The following is a 17,396-nucleotide window of genomic DNA, read 5'->3' as shown; positions in this document are numbered from 1 at the left end:
GTTTCCACAACCAGTCACTATCATACAGAGTATTAGAGTCCCTGGAGGACAAATACTTGGTGCTTCCAGAAGAAATACACATTGTGAAATCTTTTTTGGGGCAACTGGACTAGAACCAGGAGTGTCTGACAGAATGCCCAATGGCAGGCCAGATCCTGAGAGAGTACTAAGGATTTCCTCTCTGTAAACAGATGATGAAGACAAGGGAGTCAAGCAGTTGGAAGGTTTAATTAGTATATGCAGATAATATCTCATATGAGTGGGCTATCAACAAGTCATTTATTACTTTCCTGTCACAGACTGACCATCAGAGATACCATCAGACTCGTAAGAAAGCACGGAACAGGAAAAACTACAAAGGGCATTGTCTGGAATTGGTATCTGGTCCACAGTTCTCCCTGTGCAGGTAGCATTGGTGGCAGAAGCAAATTGGCATATTGTGACCAGCTTCCCTGTAGAATGATGAAATCTCTTTATCAGTAAGGCCTGGACCCTATGCAGAAATGGGCTTGCATACGGTCAATCCTTTACTGCCTGCTTGCTGGTCCCAAGGAAGAAGGGGTGACAGGATGGAGGAAGATGAAGAATTTGGAAATTTCCAGATAGTTCTGAGCACCCAACTGTCTGCTAAGGATTTTTTATTTTCATTTGGAAGGCTTGAAAACTTTGGCAGGAAACTCTGTTCTAAGGGGACAATGGTAAAAACTCAAGTAGTTCTCCCCGTTCTCTGTCTTTCTTTTTTGGTCATGGCACCAAAGACTTGGATTAACCACCTCAGAAACGGTAGCGCAACCTTCGATCTCCTGGGCTACCCAGCCTCACAGTCATAAAGATTCTGCTACTGCTTCAACTAAAACTTTTGCTGCTGCCCCAGTCTCTGACCTGCCCCTTGAAGAGACAGGGAAGTGCCTTTTTGTTGAAAAAAACATATGTTTATAGATGTCAGGGATGATAGGGAGGAGGGAAGAGCAATAGTAGGCATAACCATTCAGGCTTGAAGCCCCTTACACAGGCAATAATACTTTGTGGGCTTTAAAGTCTTGTTGAAGAAGTTTCACAGCTTTGTCACAAACCTGTGCCCTCTCTTTCCTTCATGCTGACAGTTTGTTGCAGGATCACTGTCATTTTGATTGTCCACTGGCGCTGGCAGGTCCATGGTGTGAGCAGCTAGATACTTCATGCAATGTTGCTAGGGTGAAAGTTGCCACCAGGCTCTATGACAATGACTGGTTAGGCCAGTCTGGTGCTCATGAAGGGAAACTGGAAGGAGAATATCTTAATCACACATCTTCCTGCAGGTTCTAGCTATTTTAGTCTGCTCTCGTGACTCACTGAAGAAATCCAGTGGTAAGAGAGTGGGAAAATGGCAGGCTTGCCATGCTGCACAAACACACATTGGAGGGAGCTCAGAGAACAGGATCAGTGCCCTGAGTTCATAGGAACTGGTACCAAAGGTGGGGAAGCTTAGCCATCTGAGCAGTTTTGTTCGCTTGTTTTCAAACTGTTGCTTTGGTGTCAGAGTCTGTAGGAGGCAGAGCTGCCCTCAGAGAGTGGAGAGCTGACAGGCTCATTGAGGGGGCAGGGGCACAAGAGACTGAGCACAACAAGGACCGGTTATGGCCCTTCCTGGATGAACAGGGGCAAAAAACATCTGGTTTCTGTGGCAATCTGAAGTAGGAGGTGGGGATGGAGGTCCCACTGTGAGTCTTTCCTGCCCCTCTGACTTGCCAGCATCTTGGAGACACTCCTGGATGCCATTTTTCACCCCAGTCAAAGCAGAAAAAAACAGCCAAAGACCTCTGGCTTGTGTTTCCAAAATGCTAGGTATTGCTGCTGAATTTCCACTCCAAAGCAGCTTAAAGCTTGCCTGCCACATTGCTGCAGCTGGACAAAATGGTCCAGGGTCCCTAGCTGCCATGCGTCATCTTGGCCCGGAGCACCAAGTAGTCAGGGACAGTTGGGCCAGGAGATTCTGCGTGGCCAGCTTCTGCTGCTGAATTTCCACCCCAGGCAGTGTAAGGCTTGTCTGCCACATAGCTGTAGAGTGGGAGCAGTGCATTAGTGTACAGTGGGATCATGTGCAGAAGTCCCGAAGATCTTAGCTGGACCTGTTACACTGCTGGGTTTTCTCCTCAAATACAGGTTTTCCTGTAGACTGCTGTTGCAGGGATCCTGTTCCTACCACAGAGGCACCAAAGAGAGGGAGAAAAGTAAACATCACAATGGAAAAGGCTTCTGTCTAGAAAGAGGGGAAAGGCTTAGAGAAACCTCTTGCTTCTTCAAGAGGAGGTTGGACACGGCAGATTTAGAGAGGCAGTCAGTCCTCTGACCAGATGCACCTGCTGGCACTTCACTGTGAAATTCAAGAGACAGCTTTCAAGAAAAAATGAGGCGCCTCTGTGCTTGGAAGATGATTAAGAACAATTCAGTTGCCACAAGGAAAGAGAATAAAGAGAGGGTATCATTTAAATTCCAGCATCCATGGGTGGGAGGTTTTAAGTGTCTGATGGAGTTAGGCATCCAAATCCCATTGACTTTCAAGGGGATTTGAATGCCTAACTTTGTGCCTTTGAAAATGTCTTGCTGCACCTCACATTTTAGAATCTCTGCTACCGAGAAAAGCATCCTGAGATGCAGAATGCCACGGCAGCCTAGATAGGTAGGCAATGGGATCATTGGATATACTGAAGGTAGATTATACAGTAGATATATAGATGCAGGAAATCCATGGATTTGGAAAATGGACCACTTTCCTGAATGTCTTCAGAAGCTCACATTTCACTTCATGTGATATATTTGGCTTTTCTGGCTATAATAATATCACTGAGAGTAGAGCCTGACGCAATTCTGTCTTGGGTCTGTAGCCAGCAAAACTGAAACAATAGCAATAAGGGAAGTTGATGTCGCTATTCATCTTTGGCTTTGCAGCGTAATAATGACTTCTTATATGCCTACAATATTAACAGTTTTACTGTATGGTTATGTACAGAAAGATTCATTAATGTGCTTGTCCAGTCACATGGACCTAATTGTCATGTTCTGATGTTCTAGTCATTTAAATGGACAGCCCATAGGATATAAACACTGCAAGTTAATATTCCTATAATTCATATAATCAAGACATTTATATATATATACATAATCAAGACATTTACATATACATATATAATCCTATATAGTCCTATATTCATATAATCAAGACATTTATTCCTGTTCTTAAAATTCAAGTAGCATCTGGTGTTTGCAATAGCATCAGATAAAAATCATGGAGTCCTGTAGAATGGTTTGTGGGACTGCTACAGGGTATGGCAGGATTTTGTAGCTTAAAAAAGATCTGTGCCAGAATAGGTCATTCCATTTAGCAGTAATAATAAAGCTACTTACCATTTATGTGGCAATTCACATGTGCAAAGCACTGTGCAGGCATTCATGAATCCGCTAATATAGATTTTGAAAGAAATCTATTTTTAATCTTTAAAAATATCTGTCTTTAAAGGATCTGTTGGGCCAAATAAAATAGACAAAAGAAAACAAAAGGAAAACATGCTTTCTAAATTCCACAGAGGTTGGAGAACTTCATTTCTATTTTCTCCCTGTGCAGATTAGCTCAGATTTCTGTCTGGGTAATAGATACCTCATCTATTATGGCCGTATCTAGGGTGACCAGATGTCCCGATTTTATAGGGACAGTCCCGATTTTTGGGTCTTTTTCTTATATAGGCTCCTATTACCTCCCACCCCCGTCCCTATTTTTCACATTTGCTGTCTGGTCACCCTAGCCGTATCTGGGATTTGTGTGTGTATGTGAGGCGGGGTGGGAGGGAATATTCCAAAATTCCCTGATCATAAGCAACAAAGATGACCTCCATCAATGAAATCAGGCCAGCAATGGCCACTGCAAATTGGGCATTTGCTTGGCGGGTTAGCTCCCGAGGCTGTCTGGAGGGCTGCTCTGCTCCAAATACCCTAGCATATAGAAACTGAGAGTAAAATTCACTCTTGGACATTGACTTTAACATTAATTCCCAAATCACCCATTTAAAAGGTGCCTGGGCTTTGTGCCTGCTCTCTGCACAGGGTGAAAGATTAGCTGGATGGGATGCTTGAGAGACTGCTTCGATATCAGGCTCTGCCTGAGAATGCAGCACCACAGCACCACATGGTGCTCCTCGCTGCACAGTGCAGCCAAACTCCCAGACAGCAACCACAAGCTTGCAGCTGCCTGTCTGTTCATTCTGCTTCTTTCCAGTGCAGCAGAGATTCCTACAACCCAGCATGTATCCAAGAGATGTGTGAAAATGCTGCCATCTCTCTCCAGCCACGAGAGGGGGAGCCAGTGAGAGATGGATTGCTTAACCTGGCACACTAGAGCGGCCCTACAAAACAGCCCCAAGCAGCTGACCTGGCCTGCACCTCTAACAAATCAGACAACCTGGTTGGGTGCTTCCTGACTCCCAGGACCTAGGGGAGGAAATCTGGGGCTAGCACGTGTGAGGAAGAGATGAAATTGGGGTTAGAACTGGCCATGGAGGAAGGGGGGACAATTGGGGAGCAGGTGCCAGAAGAGAAGAATGGGTGCATATTTAAGTCACTGCCCTGAAGCCCAGGTGATGTGGGTTCAATGTCTGGCTCTGGTACAGACTTCCTGTGACCTTGGGCAAGTCACTTGAAGAAGGAAGCTTGAGAACTACGGCTCAGGGTGCTTCCTGAGGGTCCCTGAAGGTATTCTGGATGGCTACGTTCTCTGTGAGCCACAATCCAGCCCATCATCCACCTTTCAATTACAACAGTGTATGCATGTTTATAGGGAGGAAGTGGAAATAAGGAACTAAACAGTCCTCTGAAAATGAATACATTGTCTAGAAGTTATTTAGTGCCAAAAGAAATGAGAAACAGGAGTGATAATCAGCAGTAGCATCATGGGCTTTAGCGCACTGAGAACGCAGAATGAGCAGACTGACTTTACAGCCTGGATTCTCTCCAAGCACCAAGGATTTACTCTGGGCTGTGAATTTATTTGGCTACCTTCAGCTTTTGCTGAAGGTACCTTCTGGACGTTAAAGAATAACTTCATGGAGTCACTCAAGTCAAGGATCAAAAAAGCCAAAGTGGACTAGAGCTCAAAAGTACAAGCCTTCCGAGCTAACGTGTCAGCTGATATCAGAATGCAGGGCGACTTCCCCAAACAGTGTACACTTGAACAGAGGCATTTAAACAACAGCAAAAATAATCCTTAACTGGTCACTACAGGGACTTTGTATTAGAGAATAATAAAACAAATTTAAAAGCATCATTTTCCCCAGCTATATTAAGCTAAAAACTCCCTGACACATGGAACCATTAATTAACCTAATAGAAGTAACTTGATTTAGTATGTTCTTCAAGTGTTGACATCCTGTGGCACAAACTCTGGATATCTGTTCCCTAACAAACTCATCATTATCTGTAGATAATGGCCAACTTCTAAAGCACTCTCACTTTGTTATACTTCCAAAGAAACGGAAAGGCTAAGAAATTGTGATTGATGGCCTCTCTCCTGATGCTTGCAACATTCTACATCACATAATACATTAATCCAACCTCTACTGCATATGCATAACTGCTCTTGGGTAGCTATTGATTTGGATTTTATTGGCTGCCTGGTACAGTTATAGTGTACTCAGTATTTTCACTGTATTTATAATTAGTTACAATACAGATAAGATAGGCCACATTGTAACAGAAGTGATCAAATAATGGTTTTACAGTAAAGCATTGTGATTAATGCTGACATTCCAGTTGATCGTTTGAAAGTTTGCCAGAGGGATCGGATTAAGATAACCATTTCTGGTCAGATATGGGGCAAATACTAATTTTTCCTTGGTTTACTGAGCATCATGAACTTTCCTGGTAGTTAGTAGGAGTTCTTATTAATACACCTGCTTTGAGTACATTAGACAGCAACCACAGCAACAGATTTACTAGCTGGTGACCTGCTGAAGAACTGAGGGGTATGTCTACACTGTAATTGGAGGTGTGATTGCAGCTAGCTTTACCGCGCTAGCTTTAATCTAGCTAGCAGAGCTAAAAATAGCAGCAAAAATCTGGTGGCACAGACTGTGGCATGGGTCAGCAACACAAGTATGTACCCAGTGCTCCAGACAGCCCACACTGAAGCCTGTGCCACCATGTCTTTACTGTTGTTGTGTGCCATGCTAGCTAGAGTAAAGCTCGCATGCATATGCCTACCTGAGCTACAATCACACCTTTGACTGCAGTGTAGACATACCCAGGGAGCAAACCTGCAAGCTCATCATCCACTTTCTCCCAGTTCGAACGTAACTTTACTTCTTGGAATGCCTTCAGTCTGTATTAGCAATATTAATGGATGCATTAGAAATGCCTAGATAGCCAGATTAAACAGACTAGATACATCGAAACAAATGCACACACAAAGAGTGGTGCCAACCAACATCCTTTAGGGATGGAAGTGATGATAACCTTGGACCTGATCCAAAGCACACTGAAGTCAATGGGAAAGCTCCCATTGACTTCAGTGGGCTCTGGAGTGGGAACCATCTGAAGAACACATGGCTATTGTTTCTGTGCTTTGGTTTGGCCATGAGAACACTGAAATAATACACAGAGCGGACAAATAGATCTTTGCACAATCCAGAGCTACATGCAAATCAGAGGCTCTTATATGTACAAAGGCTGCAGCTCACCCTCATGACCACCACACCTCCTTGCAGGAGAGTCAAGAGCAAGAAAAGGGCTCGGCCCCTAGCCACAGCCATGCAACTGCATCTCATCTCTGGGTCGGGGTCATTGTGTGGTTCTATTTCTGCGAGTGGTGTGTAACAGCGGTGAAGACCTAGTGGCACAGACTCCGGCATGGGTCAGCAATGCAAATATGTACTCAGGTGGGACTCCTGCTTTGGGGAAGGAAGAGGAGGATTAGGGAGGAGAGGAATGTACGGCCTGACGGTGTACGGGTTAAAAGACGGTGAGACTGTCTGTGTAAAAGAACTCACTGTCAGAGACTGTGAATCGAAGTAGGTTTTTAAAAACCCTAAACCCTTTCACTTTTCCCAAGATTTATTTATTGCTGTTATCTTGACCAGCCAGAGAGGAGATCTAGATCATCTATATTTGCTAAAGTAATAGCCGTGACAAGCAAGAACACATTTTCTATACGCTCCGTATCTGATTCGAATGACGCCTTGAAGATATTTTTAATGTCAACAGGTTCCTTTAGCAGAACTTCAAAATGGCAAAACCAATTCGCGGCACATGGGGAATTCTGATCAGCGGGGCACCGATTGAACAGACACTTAGGGCTGCATACCCTGGCCACAGTCCAACATAGCACCGAGGCATATACTGAACTTTAAGGACGTGAGTAATCCCACTGACTTACAAGGGACTATACATGTGCTTAAATAAACCACATGCTTAAGTGCTTTGTTGGATCAGGCCTTCATTCACTTGATGCATTCAGTCCAACTAATGCTCTGGTGTGAAAATTAAAGCTACCACCAATTTCCTTTTTATTTTTTTCTCAATTATATATACCACTGCTCTTATTCCTAAGAAGGTGGCTGGCTTTTCCTGGCTGCCGGTATCAAACACCCTCATATCTGATTGGTTCGGCCCAGAGTGATTGGGGAGAAACGACAATCCCTGTGGGTAGATGGGAGGTGTAGAATAGATGGCCTTCCAATGGCTATCCCTGATTACAATATTTGCTGAGCTCAGGGTGCAGTTAAAGATTTGAACAATCTTTTAGTTAAATCTAGAAGTTAAGAACAGTCTCTTAAATGGTTTGTACTCATTTGATCAACATTATTGTAAAGCAGTTTTTGTCCATCTCCAGTGCTTATGCCTGGAGTATGTCATGATTAAAAATAGCCAACTTGTTTCCTTGGCTGTACCTTTGAAATGAAACAAAGGGCATCTTACCTCTGTTAACATTATTAGGCCAACAAAGTATGATACAATCGAAAGAGCAAGAATCAACAGTTCCCTTCTGTATCCTCTTCGGAAAATCTTTGGGTACATATCCACCACAGCTGTCACAAGGCTTTCAACACACACAAACTGAAACAAATAACAAAAAGTCCAAATAAGATACATCTCTCTTCTACTCTGGGGAATTGGATTTGCTAAAAAACCCTTCAAGTTCCCTCCTATATTCTCATCAAAGAGATAGACTGAAAAATCCCCGAGGATACTGTTTAAAGTGAAGAACAAAATTTCAGAGTCAAAAAGTCCAAACCTATGGATTTCGAGGCCAAAGCCAAATTCCAAAAAGTAAAAACTATCATAATCTCAGAGTGAAATTCATTGTGGAGCACAGGCCCAGCACAATGTTTCAGTCTTTAAAATATGTGCTTAAATGGGACTTAAATGGTGCCCCGAAGTTGAGATGGGTGTACATGAGGAATTGCACACTCAGTGTACTGTGGAACTGTCACTTAAAAGAATAATAAGCCGCACTTAAGCAGCACTGTAATCTTCAAAGTGTTGAGCTATTTATCTTCAATAGCCTGCGGAGGTAGGTAAGTGTGTTTCTCGCCATTTTTACAGATGAAATAAAATGAAGCAGAGTGGTTAGGTGTCCCAGCACAGGCCAGACAATGTGTCACTGAAAGAGCTGAGAGCAGAACTCAGGAGTTGGTAATTTCCAGTCCCTTTTGCATTCTGCTACACCAAATTGCGTCTTGGAAATGTGTAGACCTTATAAAACATTAATTTTAATGATCTGAAGTGCTGAAGTACAATACAAACACCACACAGCTTTACTGTACAGCGTACAATCATACTTATTTCCTGAAACAAATACAAATTACTTAGATAATATGAGACACTCATTACCGTACAATATGTCTGGTGAAGCAATTCTTGTGCAATTTTTCTATAATTAAATAGACTGGGCAATAGCTATAGTGCTGTCACTTTGCTGCATTACCTAATTACATCTTTCTTGCCATCATATCTTGAAATATGAAGGTATAGCATAAGCACTTTCATTTTCAGTATCCTCTTCCCAGTGATCAAAATTGCTTGCATGTTGGTTTGAAAAGAAACACATACCATTGTGCTGTTGTTGTTTTACAATGAGTGGACTTGTACAGTATTGTCAATTCTAATTGAATGTTAATGAAATTGCATACCATACTGACATTAATATTAAAAGCAGAACTCAGATGAATCACTGCTTACAATTAATAATAAAGGAATCTGCAATATACAGATTTGCTTTTTTTTATCATCAAATAAGAAACTTGAAATAGAGGCTTTAAACAGGGCCAGATCCTCATCAGGTACAAAGAGGCATAGCTCCCTTGACTTTAAAGAAGCTATGCTGCTGTACATATGCTGAGAAACTGACCCAACATTTCTTTTAAGTGATGTTTGATTCATACCTGACTATCTAATCCAAGGAATATTAGCATCATGAAAAACAAAGCTGCCCATAGCGGAGAAAGAGGCATCATGGTGACAGCTTTTGGGTAGGCAATGAATGCAAGTCCCGGCCCTGAAAAGGAAGCAAAAAAAAAATGCAATTGCTTATACTTTAACATTCTCGTGTGATAAATCAGATGTGAAGAGCTAAATAAAAGAGAGAGCATAAATATAAATAAATAAATAAATTTAAGCTCAATGAAAAATGCACTGCTATACATGCTTTAGCAATTGTTGGATGTGGGGGGAAGTACTCTGCACCAGCCTGATACCCCCCCCCCACCCCCCGGGCACAGATTACTTCCCTTGAAGCATCAGCTCAGCTGGGCCAGATGGCTTATTGCAGGGGCAGAATGAAGGCTCCCCCCAACTCCCTGCCCACATGTGCAGCGCTGGGGTGAGGGGGTTGTGGTTCTATGGAGACAGCTGTGTTCCTTGCACCCTCTGGCTCCCCTGTGGGTGGGACAAAAGTAGACAGGATGAGAGGCCAGAGTGGGTTGTGGAGATAATGCACTGGAAATTCCCCATGACAAAGGAATATTTGGCTGCCCAATTATAGCAGCTTTGTGGCACAATATAGCCAGGATTTGGCCTCTTAACTTCTTGGATTTTGCTGCTTTCTATGATAATTTTAATGTTATTCACACATAGATATGTGACCACAAAAGTATTACATTGATACCAGTGCACATTTTACAAGCAGTCATTCCAATTAGTAGCATAGCTATTAAATAACAGCATCTTTCTAAACTGTACATAATGCAGCCTGGATCAATGTCAACCTATCTAATTACTGGAGAGCAAGAGAGTACCCAGACAAACTTTATGAACACCAACAATCATGCATATTTATACCCACATGAAATCTCCTTATGAAACTTACCTGATTCTGCAACTTCTGCTATGGGCACTCCTTGTTCATAAGCCATGAAACCAAGGACTGAAAAGATGGCAAAACCAGCAACAAAGCTTGTGCCACTGTTCAAGCAGCAGAGCATAATGCAGTCCCTGAAAAATAAGCCAAAAAATCTTTGTTTTATCTTCAGTGGTTGTTTGTTGTTGTTGTTGTTTTTACCAGACTTCACAGTAAAACAAACATAACCCAAAACTCCAGAGACACATCATTAAGTTCTAATCCTGCAAATACTTATGCATGTGAATAATCTTATGCCCAAGAATAGTCACACTGATAAATTTACTCATGTGTATAACTGTCAGCAGGATGATGGCTTCCAACTCTGGCTGTAACACTGGTCTACAATTTTTGAGAAGTCGTCTGCTTCAGAGATAAAATGTGCTATTTATTATGTATTTTGATGTGCTGAATTCAAATATGACAATTAAAACAACTGATTGGCTACTGTTTCTAAGATATTTAAGTTTTTACATTTTATGTCTATGTATATTGTGTAGATAGTAGAGTTTTAATCATAAATTGTAAATCTAGGTCTTTTCATGTGTTTATGGTTGCTTTACATGATATTTTTCACCTGTCCTGTTTATGTAACACTTTAAAAATCAGCAAGAGGGTTATATATATAAAATTTATTAATGAACAAAAGGCAAAAAACTATTATGTACATAGTTTAGTCCTATTCAGTGTCTACTCGGCGCTTCTTGGCTTGTCTCTTGTATTCATTAAATGGAGCATCTCTTGTCACTGTCCAGCAATAGTCTGCAAGCATTGATGGGCTCCATTTGCCCTGATAGCAATAGTTTCTCCATTGTTGCAATGTCCTGGTGAAATCGCTCGCCGTGCTCGTCGCTCACTGCTCCGCAGTTCGGTGGAAAAAAATCTAGATGAGAGTGCAAAAAATGTATCTTTAGTGACATGTTGCAACCAAGGCTTTTGTATGCCTTGAGGAGGTTTTCCACCAACAACCTGTAGTTGTCTGCCTTGTTGTTTCCGAGAAAATTTATTGCCACTAACTGGAAGGCTTTCCATGCCGTCTTTTCCTTGCCACGCAGTGCATGGTCAAATGCATCATCTCGAAGAAGTTCACGAATCTGAGGACCAACAAAGACACCTTCCTTTATCTTAGCTTCACTTAACCTTGGAAATTTTCCACGGAGGTTCTTGAAAGCTGCTTGTGTTTTGTCAATGGCCTTGACAAAGTTCTTCATCAGACCCAGCTTGATGTGTAAGGGTGGTAACAAAATCTTCCTTGATTCAACAAGTGGTGGATGCTGAACACTTTTCCTCCCAGGCTCCAATGACTGTCGGAGTGGCCAATCTTTCTTGATGTAGTGGGAATCTCTTGCACGACTATCCCATTCACAGAGAAAACAGCAGTACTTTGTGTATCCAGTCTGCAGACCAAGCAAGAGAGCAACAACCTTCAAATCGCCACAAAGCTGCCACTGATGTTGGTCATAGTTTATGCACCTAAAAAGTTGTTTCATGTTGTCATAGGTTTCCTTCATATGGACTGCATGACCAACTGGAATTGATGGCAAAACATTGCCATTATACAGTAAAACAGCTTTAAGACTCGTCTTCGATGAATCAATGAACAGTCTCCACTCATCTGGATCGTGAACGACGTTGAGGGCTGCCATCACACCATCGATGTTGTTGCAGGCTACAAGATCACCTTCCATGAAGAAGAATGGGACAAGATCCTTTTGACGCTCACGGAACATGGAAACCCTAACATCACCTGCCAGGAGATTCCACTGCTGTAGTCTGGAGCCCAACAGCTCTGCCTTACTCTTGGGTAGTTCCAAATCCCTGACAAGGTCATTCAGTTCACCTTGTGTTATGAGATGTGGTTCAGAGGAGGAGGATGGGAGAAAATGTGGGTCCTGTGACATTGATGGTTCAGGACCAGAAGTTTCATCCTCTTCCTCTTCCTCGTCTGACTCAAGTGAGAATGATTCTGGTGCATCAGGAACCGGCAGTCCTTCTCCGTGGGGTACTGGGCGTATAGCTGATGGAATGTTTGGATAATGCACAGTCCACTTTTTCTTCTTTGACACACCTTTCCCAACTGGAGGCACCATGCAGAAGTAACAATTGCTGGTATGATCTGTTGGCTCTCTCCAAATCGTTGGCACTGCAAAAGGCATAGATTTCCTTTTCCTGTTCAACCACTGGCGAAGATTTGTTGCACAAGTGTTGCAGCATATGTGTGGGGCCCACCTCTTGTCCTGATCTCAAATTTTGCAGCCAAAATTAGTAAAGTTTGACTACATTTATTTCAGAAGCATTTTGGCTGTAGAACAGTGTAATTGTAGTTGGTTAAATATGAAGTCTGTTGTTGCTACCCCATTATTTTTGTTTCTTTGTTTTTCAGTAAAACCGTAAAAAGATGTGCAAGAAATGGACACCTCAAAAGGTTTGGATGACAATTTACTTCATTAGCGGTGATATTTATAGAATGTATTTTATTCAAGAGGATCCCAAAGCCCTTTATAAATTATATATGTACAGCAGTCACTTGCCACCAAAAAGAAGCCACACAAGGGTGAAAATGACAGAGGCATAAACGCCTAATGAGAAATATAGCAAAGGACTCTGGAGCAAAGCCTTAGTCTTACAGAAATGTGCCATGAGATCTTCAATGCTGTAGACATGACATTAGTCAATATTTCAGTATATAAAGCAAATAATTATTATATAAAGCAAATAATTAATCGTGGCCAGGCCCTCAGTGGATCAGCAGTAGAACTATGCCAATTTACACCCGCTGAGAATCTGGCCTCCAGTCTCTTTCAGAATCAAATCTATTTCTTAGATGTCCTCATCACAAAAATCACCACTGAAACCCTTCTTGGTAGAGTCAGAAAAGTCTAGAGATGGAATGAGCTTGGAGAGTGATCTGCTCTCTCACACCCTGCATGTGATCCCTCCATATCAGAGTTGAGGTCTGTTAATGGGGTGGTGTGGGGAAATATTTCATTAACATGTGAAATGTCACAATAGTAAACCATGTTTAAAAGAGAGAGAATCCTTTGGGAAGACGTGTTATATTGCTCAAAGCTCAGCTGAGAACCCTTGTTCACCCTATTTTCAGATAGCACTTTAGCCTTGATGAGTGCTAAGGCAGATATGACATCCACTTTCTTAAGAGCCATTTGCTGCGAGAAATGGCTATGTAGTTGAGAATCTACTAGCCTAAGATTTATGATTGAAAGTGAATTAGGATCCTCAAAGATTGATGCACACACAGCAAGCCAGAATCTCTGCCAGACCTCAGCCTTAGCCTGATTTTCTCAGCACTATCGGGCTCTGAGAAGCAGGCCTTCTACAAGCACAGATGACCCAGATAAATGTCTAAAAGGTTTCATCTCTGCATAATTATGTAACATGCCACACATCTTTCTCACAGTTTCATGGGGTCTTCCTGAAACCATTGAGATAATTAGTATATGTTCTCCAAGCCCTGGAGTTTACTTCATCATATACAACAAATATGCAAATGTATCAAAACTTATTTGCCAATCTCTCTAAAATTGTTTTTTCCTTTTTCTCAAAGATTTTTATCCTACCGTCAGACCTCACTGCTCAGTCTTCAAGTTTATGGTTACCTTGATAATCTCTCCAAATTTCCTGATGTCTGTTTCATAGACTATCCTGCATTTAATTACAGCAATAGATAACACTAAGTGCTTAGGTATTGCATATTAGCCATAAATCTCAAAGCATGGTACAAAAGTGAATAAATATTAGCACCCCCATTTTAGAGATGGGAAAACAGAAGCACAGAGGGGTGGCTTGTTTAACATCACACTGCAAGTCTATGTCAGAGCTAGGAATAGAACCCAGCTGCCCAGGCCCCCCGTCTGAGTCTATCTCCACTGGGCAACACTGCCTTTCATGTCTGGCCTCTCTAACACCATCTCAACTTTTTTCAAATTGTTTCTGAAAATCACTTGAATTCTACCTTGTTATTCATTTATTTTTAATATGGTATACATGCCTGTGTTTATAGAAAGCCATCCAGTCATACATTGTGAATGGTGGCATTATGCCCCCAGGTACTGGCTCAGAAAATCAGTAATTATCACTGGAACTGTTTGATACTTTTCAAAGAAAGCAAAGAAGGAAGGCACCGAAAAGCAGTTTCTCTCTGCTTCTGTCCCCAGGGTGGGAGCACTGTGTACTGTGCATGCTTGGAAGTGTGCAGACTGAAGGGGCACGTCACAAGCAATTATTTTCAGTTTACTCAGACACTGAGTTGATCATTCTGGAGAGAGCCCAATCTAGGCTCTCTCACCTGGAGGAAAAAGGCAGCTCAGTGCAGAGCCTTTGGTGGGGGATGGAAGAAATAAAGATGAGGTTTGGGGGAATTCCCCCAAGAGGAATTCCTCCAAAAGCGAAAAAATCCATTTATTTATTAACAAGAAGTACTTGGAATACATTTCTCAAAATATATTCCATCTTCAAGACTAAAGAATACTTTTGCACTTGGATTATTATTGTTTATTATATATCCTAAAAAGTCATAAGTATTTGTGGTGCTTTACATACGAACAAGAAACACAATGGGCTAGATCCTCAGCGATGCAAATCAATTTTCACCAGATTGCAAATGTAAAGTTCCATCAGCTGTGGATCTGACCCAAGGTCCCTACAGGAGGGCTTTCCAGTTCTTTTTCATCTGGATCATAACTTGTACTATGTAGAATAAAGCCCACAGAACTACCATAAAACAAAATACACACCTATCTTTAAACAATGCATATCTTCGCTGAGTCTAAAAAATGAGAAAGGAGCTAATTGGACACTCAACCTAGCTAATAAGCCTGATTGTCTCTACATATGAATTGAAAACATCAAGCTTAGGGTTTGTGTTTAGATTTAATCTACCTATGCTTTCCTACCAAGCCTATCATCATAGTATCTGACCACCTTTTATTGAGTGTCACAGGGACATTTGACCACATTTGGGAAACAAACAGTCATTCTGAAGAATTCCCTGAATTAGAGTTACAAATGTAAGTCTTATCACATTGTTACTTAACATAAACACATGCTGCCATATCCAGGTATACAAAACTCTGAGGAATGAGCTGAGATATTAAGTAGATTATGTGTCATGGACAGAGGTGATGGTTGGATCACAGACACATGAAAAAACCCCAAAGCTACATATACCCCATTTCCTCAACTCCACAGGAGCACTATCCAAACACAGCAGATGTATTGGTTCTGATTCACTGTTACATTGCTCAAGTTTTGTACCACTGTAACTGCACTGAAATCAATGGCGTTATACTGGAGCACAACTGGAGCAACACAGCGTATATATTACACTGACCTAAAGGACTCAAACCCAAAAAACCTCCTGCATCCTCAAGCCTCATAACTTTCTGGGTGCGGGTGGCTCCCTGCCAAGATCTGCTCACCCTCATGCAATCAGCCTTGGCCCACGAGATCCCTCCATCGAGCAGGAAGCCATAAGTAAGGAATCCCATGACAGCTAAGATGGGGTAACCGGGTGTATATATGTCCCCCCAGGCCTCCAAGGACTACAGCCTAGAGTATGTCATGACTCCCCACGGAAGGACATTTTGGACACTTTAAAACTCAGCACCTCATCTCTCGTGTCTTCTGGTGGCCTTTCATGTGGGCCACAGTGCAGGCCTATGTGGCTTCTAGCAATGTGTGTGGCTGCTCCAAGGTGCCACACAATAAACCCCTTGGACTCCTGCAACCCCTTGAGACTTCACCTGGCCCCTGGACAGTCATTGCCTTAGATTTAGTAGTAGAACTACCCAAGTCCAGAGGGTTCACAACCATTCTGACAGTAGTGAACCACCTCACAAAGATGGCACACTTCATCCCCTGCATTGGCCTACCCTCCGCCTTGCTCTGGGTGGACCAATTGGTCTGCCTCCATGCCCTCCCAGAGTGCATTGCCTCCAGCCCCAGTGCACAATTATCCCGTTTCTGGCAAGAAACTCTTCGGATTGTGGGTATCTGTTCTTGTCTCTTCTCCGTCTAACACCCTCAAACAAAGGGTCAAACAGAGAGAACCAACCTATTCCTGGAGCACTATATTTGATGCTACATAAACTTTCACCAGAATAACTGATCCTTGCTGCTATCTCATGCAGAGTTTGTGTACAATAACACAGAACATGTGTCTATGGGCAAAGCCCTTTTTTTTTAAAACTACGGGTTCCACCCTCGGTTCTACCCAGAGCTACCCACAACCCAGTAGCATTGGACTGGATAAAACGGAGACATCAAAACCAAGATGACCTAAAAGTTCATCTGGAAGATGCCCAGAAGAGCTACACACACAATATGAGGATTGCCAACAACAGGAGGGTCTGGCTCTTGATGAAAAACCTACACAAGAACAGGCCACCTCATAAACTGACTACCAGTTTCTTAGCCTCTACCAAGTTTGCCAGCAAATTAACCCCGTCACCTTTTAACTAGACTTGCCCCATTCTCACTGAACACACCTAGTTTTCTACACTCCTGAAGCCACACATTCAGGAACCATTCTCTCACCACACTGATACATAAGAACAGCCATCCTGGGTTAGACCAAAGGTCCATCTAGCCCACTATCCTCGTCTTCCGACAGTGGGCAATACTAGGTGCTTCAGAGGGAATGAACAGAACAGGTAATCATCAAGTGATCCATCCCCTGTCGCCCATTCCCAGCTTCTGACAAACAGAGGCTAGGGACACCATCCCAGTCCATCCTGGCTAATAGCCATTGACTGATTCATGGCTCTATCCTCCATGAACTTATCTAGTTCTTTTTTAACCCTGTTATAGTCTTGGCCTTCACAACATCCTCTGGTAAGAAGTTCCACAGGTTGACGGTGTGTTGTGTGAAAAAATACTTCCTTTTGTTTGTTTTAAATCTGCTGTCAATTAATTTCATTTGGTGACCCCTACTTCTTGTGTTATGAGGAGTAAATTACACTTCCTTGTTTACTTTCTCCACACCAGTCATGATTTTATAGACCTCTGTCATATCCCT

At 42.4% G+C, this 17,396-nt stretch overlaps 1 protein-coding gene across 1 annotated transcript in view; it reads right to left on the bottom strand.

Annotated features, from left to right (window-relative positions):
* The window catches only part of SLC6A11 (solute carrier family 6 member 11), a 184,365-nt gene that overhangs the window by 14,496 nt on the left and 152,473 nt on the right, over positions 1–17,396 (bottom strand). Inside the window, exons 8-10 of the mRNA XM_065407123.1 lie at positions 10,331–10,455; positions 9,408–9,520; positions 7,942–8,079 (exon numbers count right to left, since the gene is read on the bottom strand). Of these exons, the coding sequence (XP_065263195.1) occupies positions 7,942–8,079; positions 9,408–9,520; positions 10,331–10,455 (376 nt within the window). The remainder of the gene's footprint in view (positions 1–7,941; positions 8,080–9,407; positions 9,521–10,330; positions 10,456–17,396) is intronic.

This window comes from Emys orbicularis, chromosome 7, assembly GCF_028017835.1.
Source record: "Emys orbicularis isolate rEmyOrb1 chromosome 7, rEmyOrb1.hap1, whole genome shotgun sequence".
Lineage (NCBI taxonomy): Eukaryota > Metazoa > Chordata > Testudines > Emydidae > Emys > Emys orbicularis.
The sequence above is the reverse complement of the archived record's forward strand: the minus strand, read 5'-3'. Positions and strand labels throughout refer to the sequence as shown.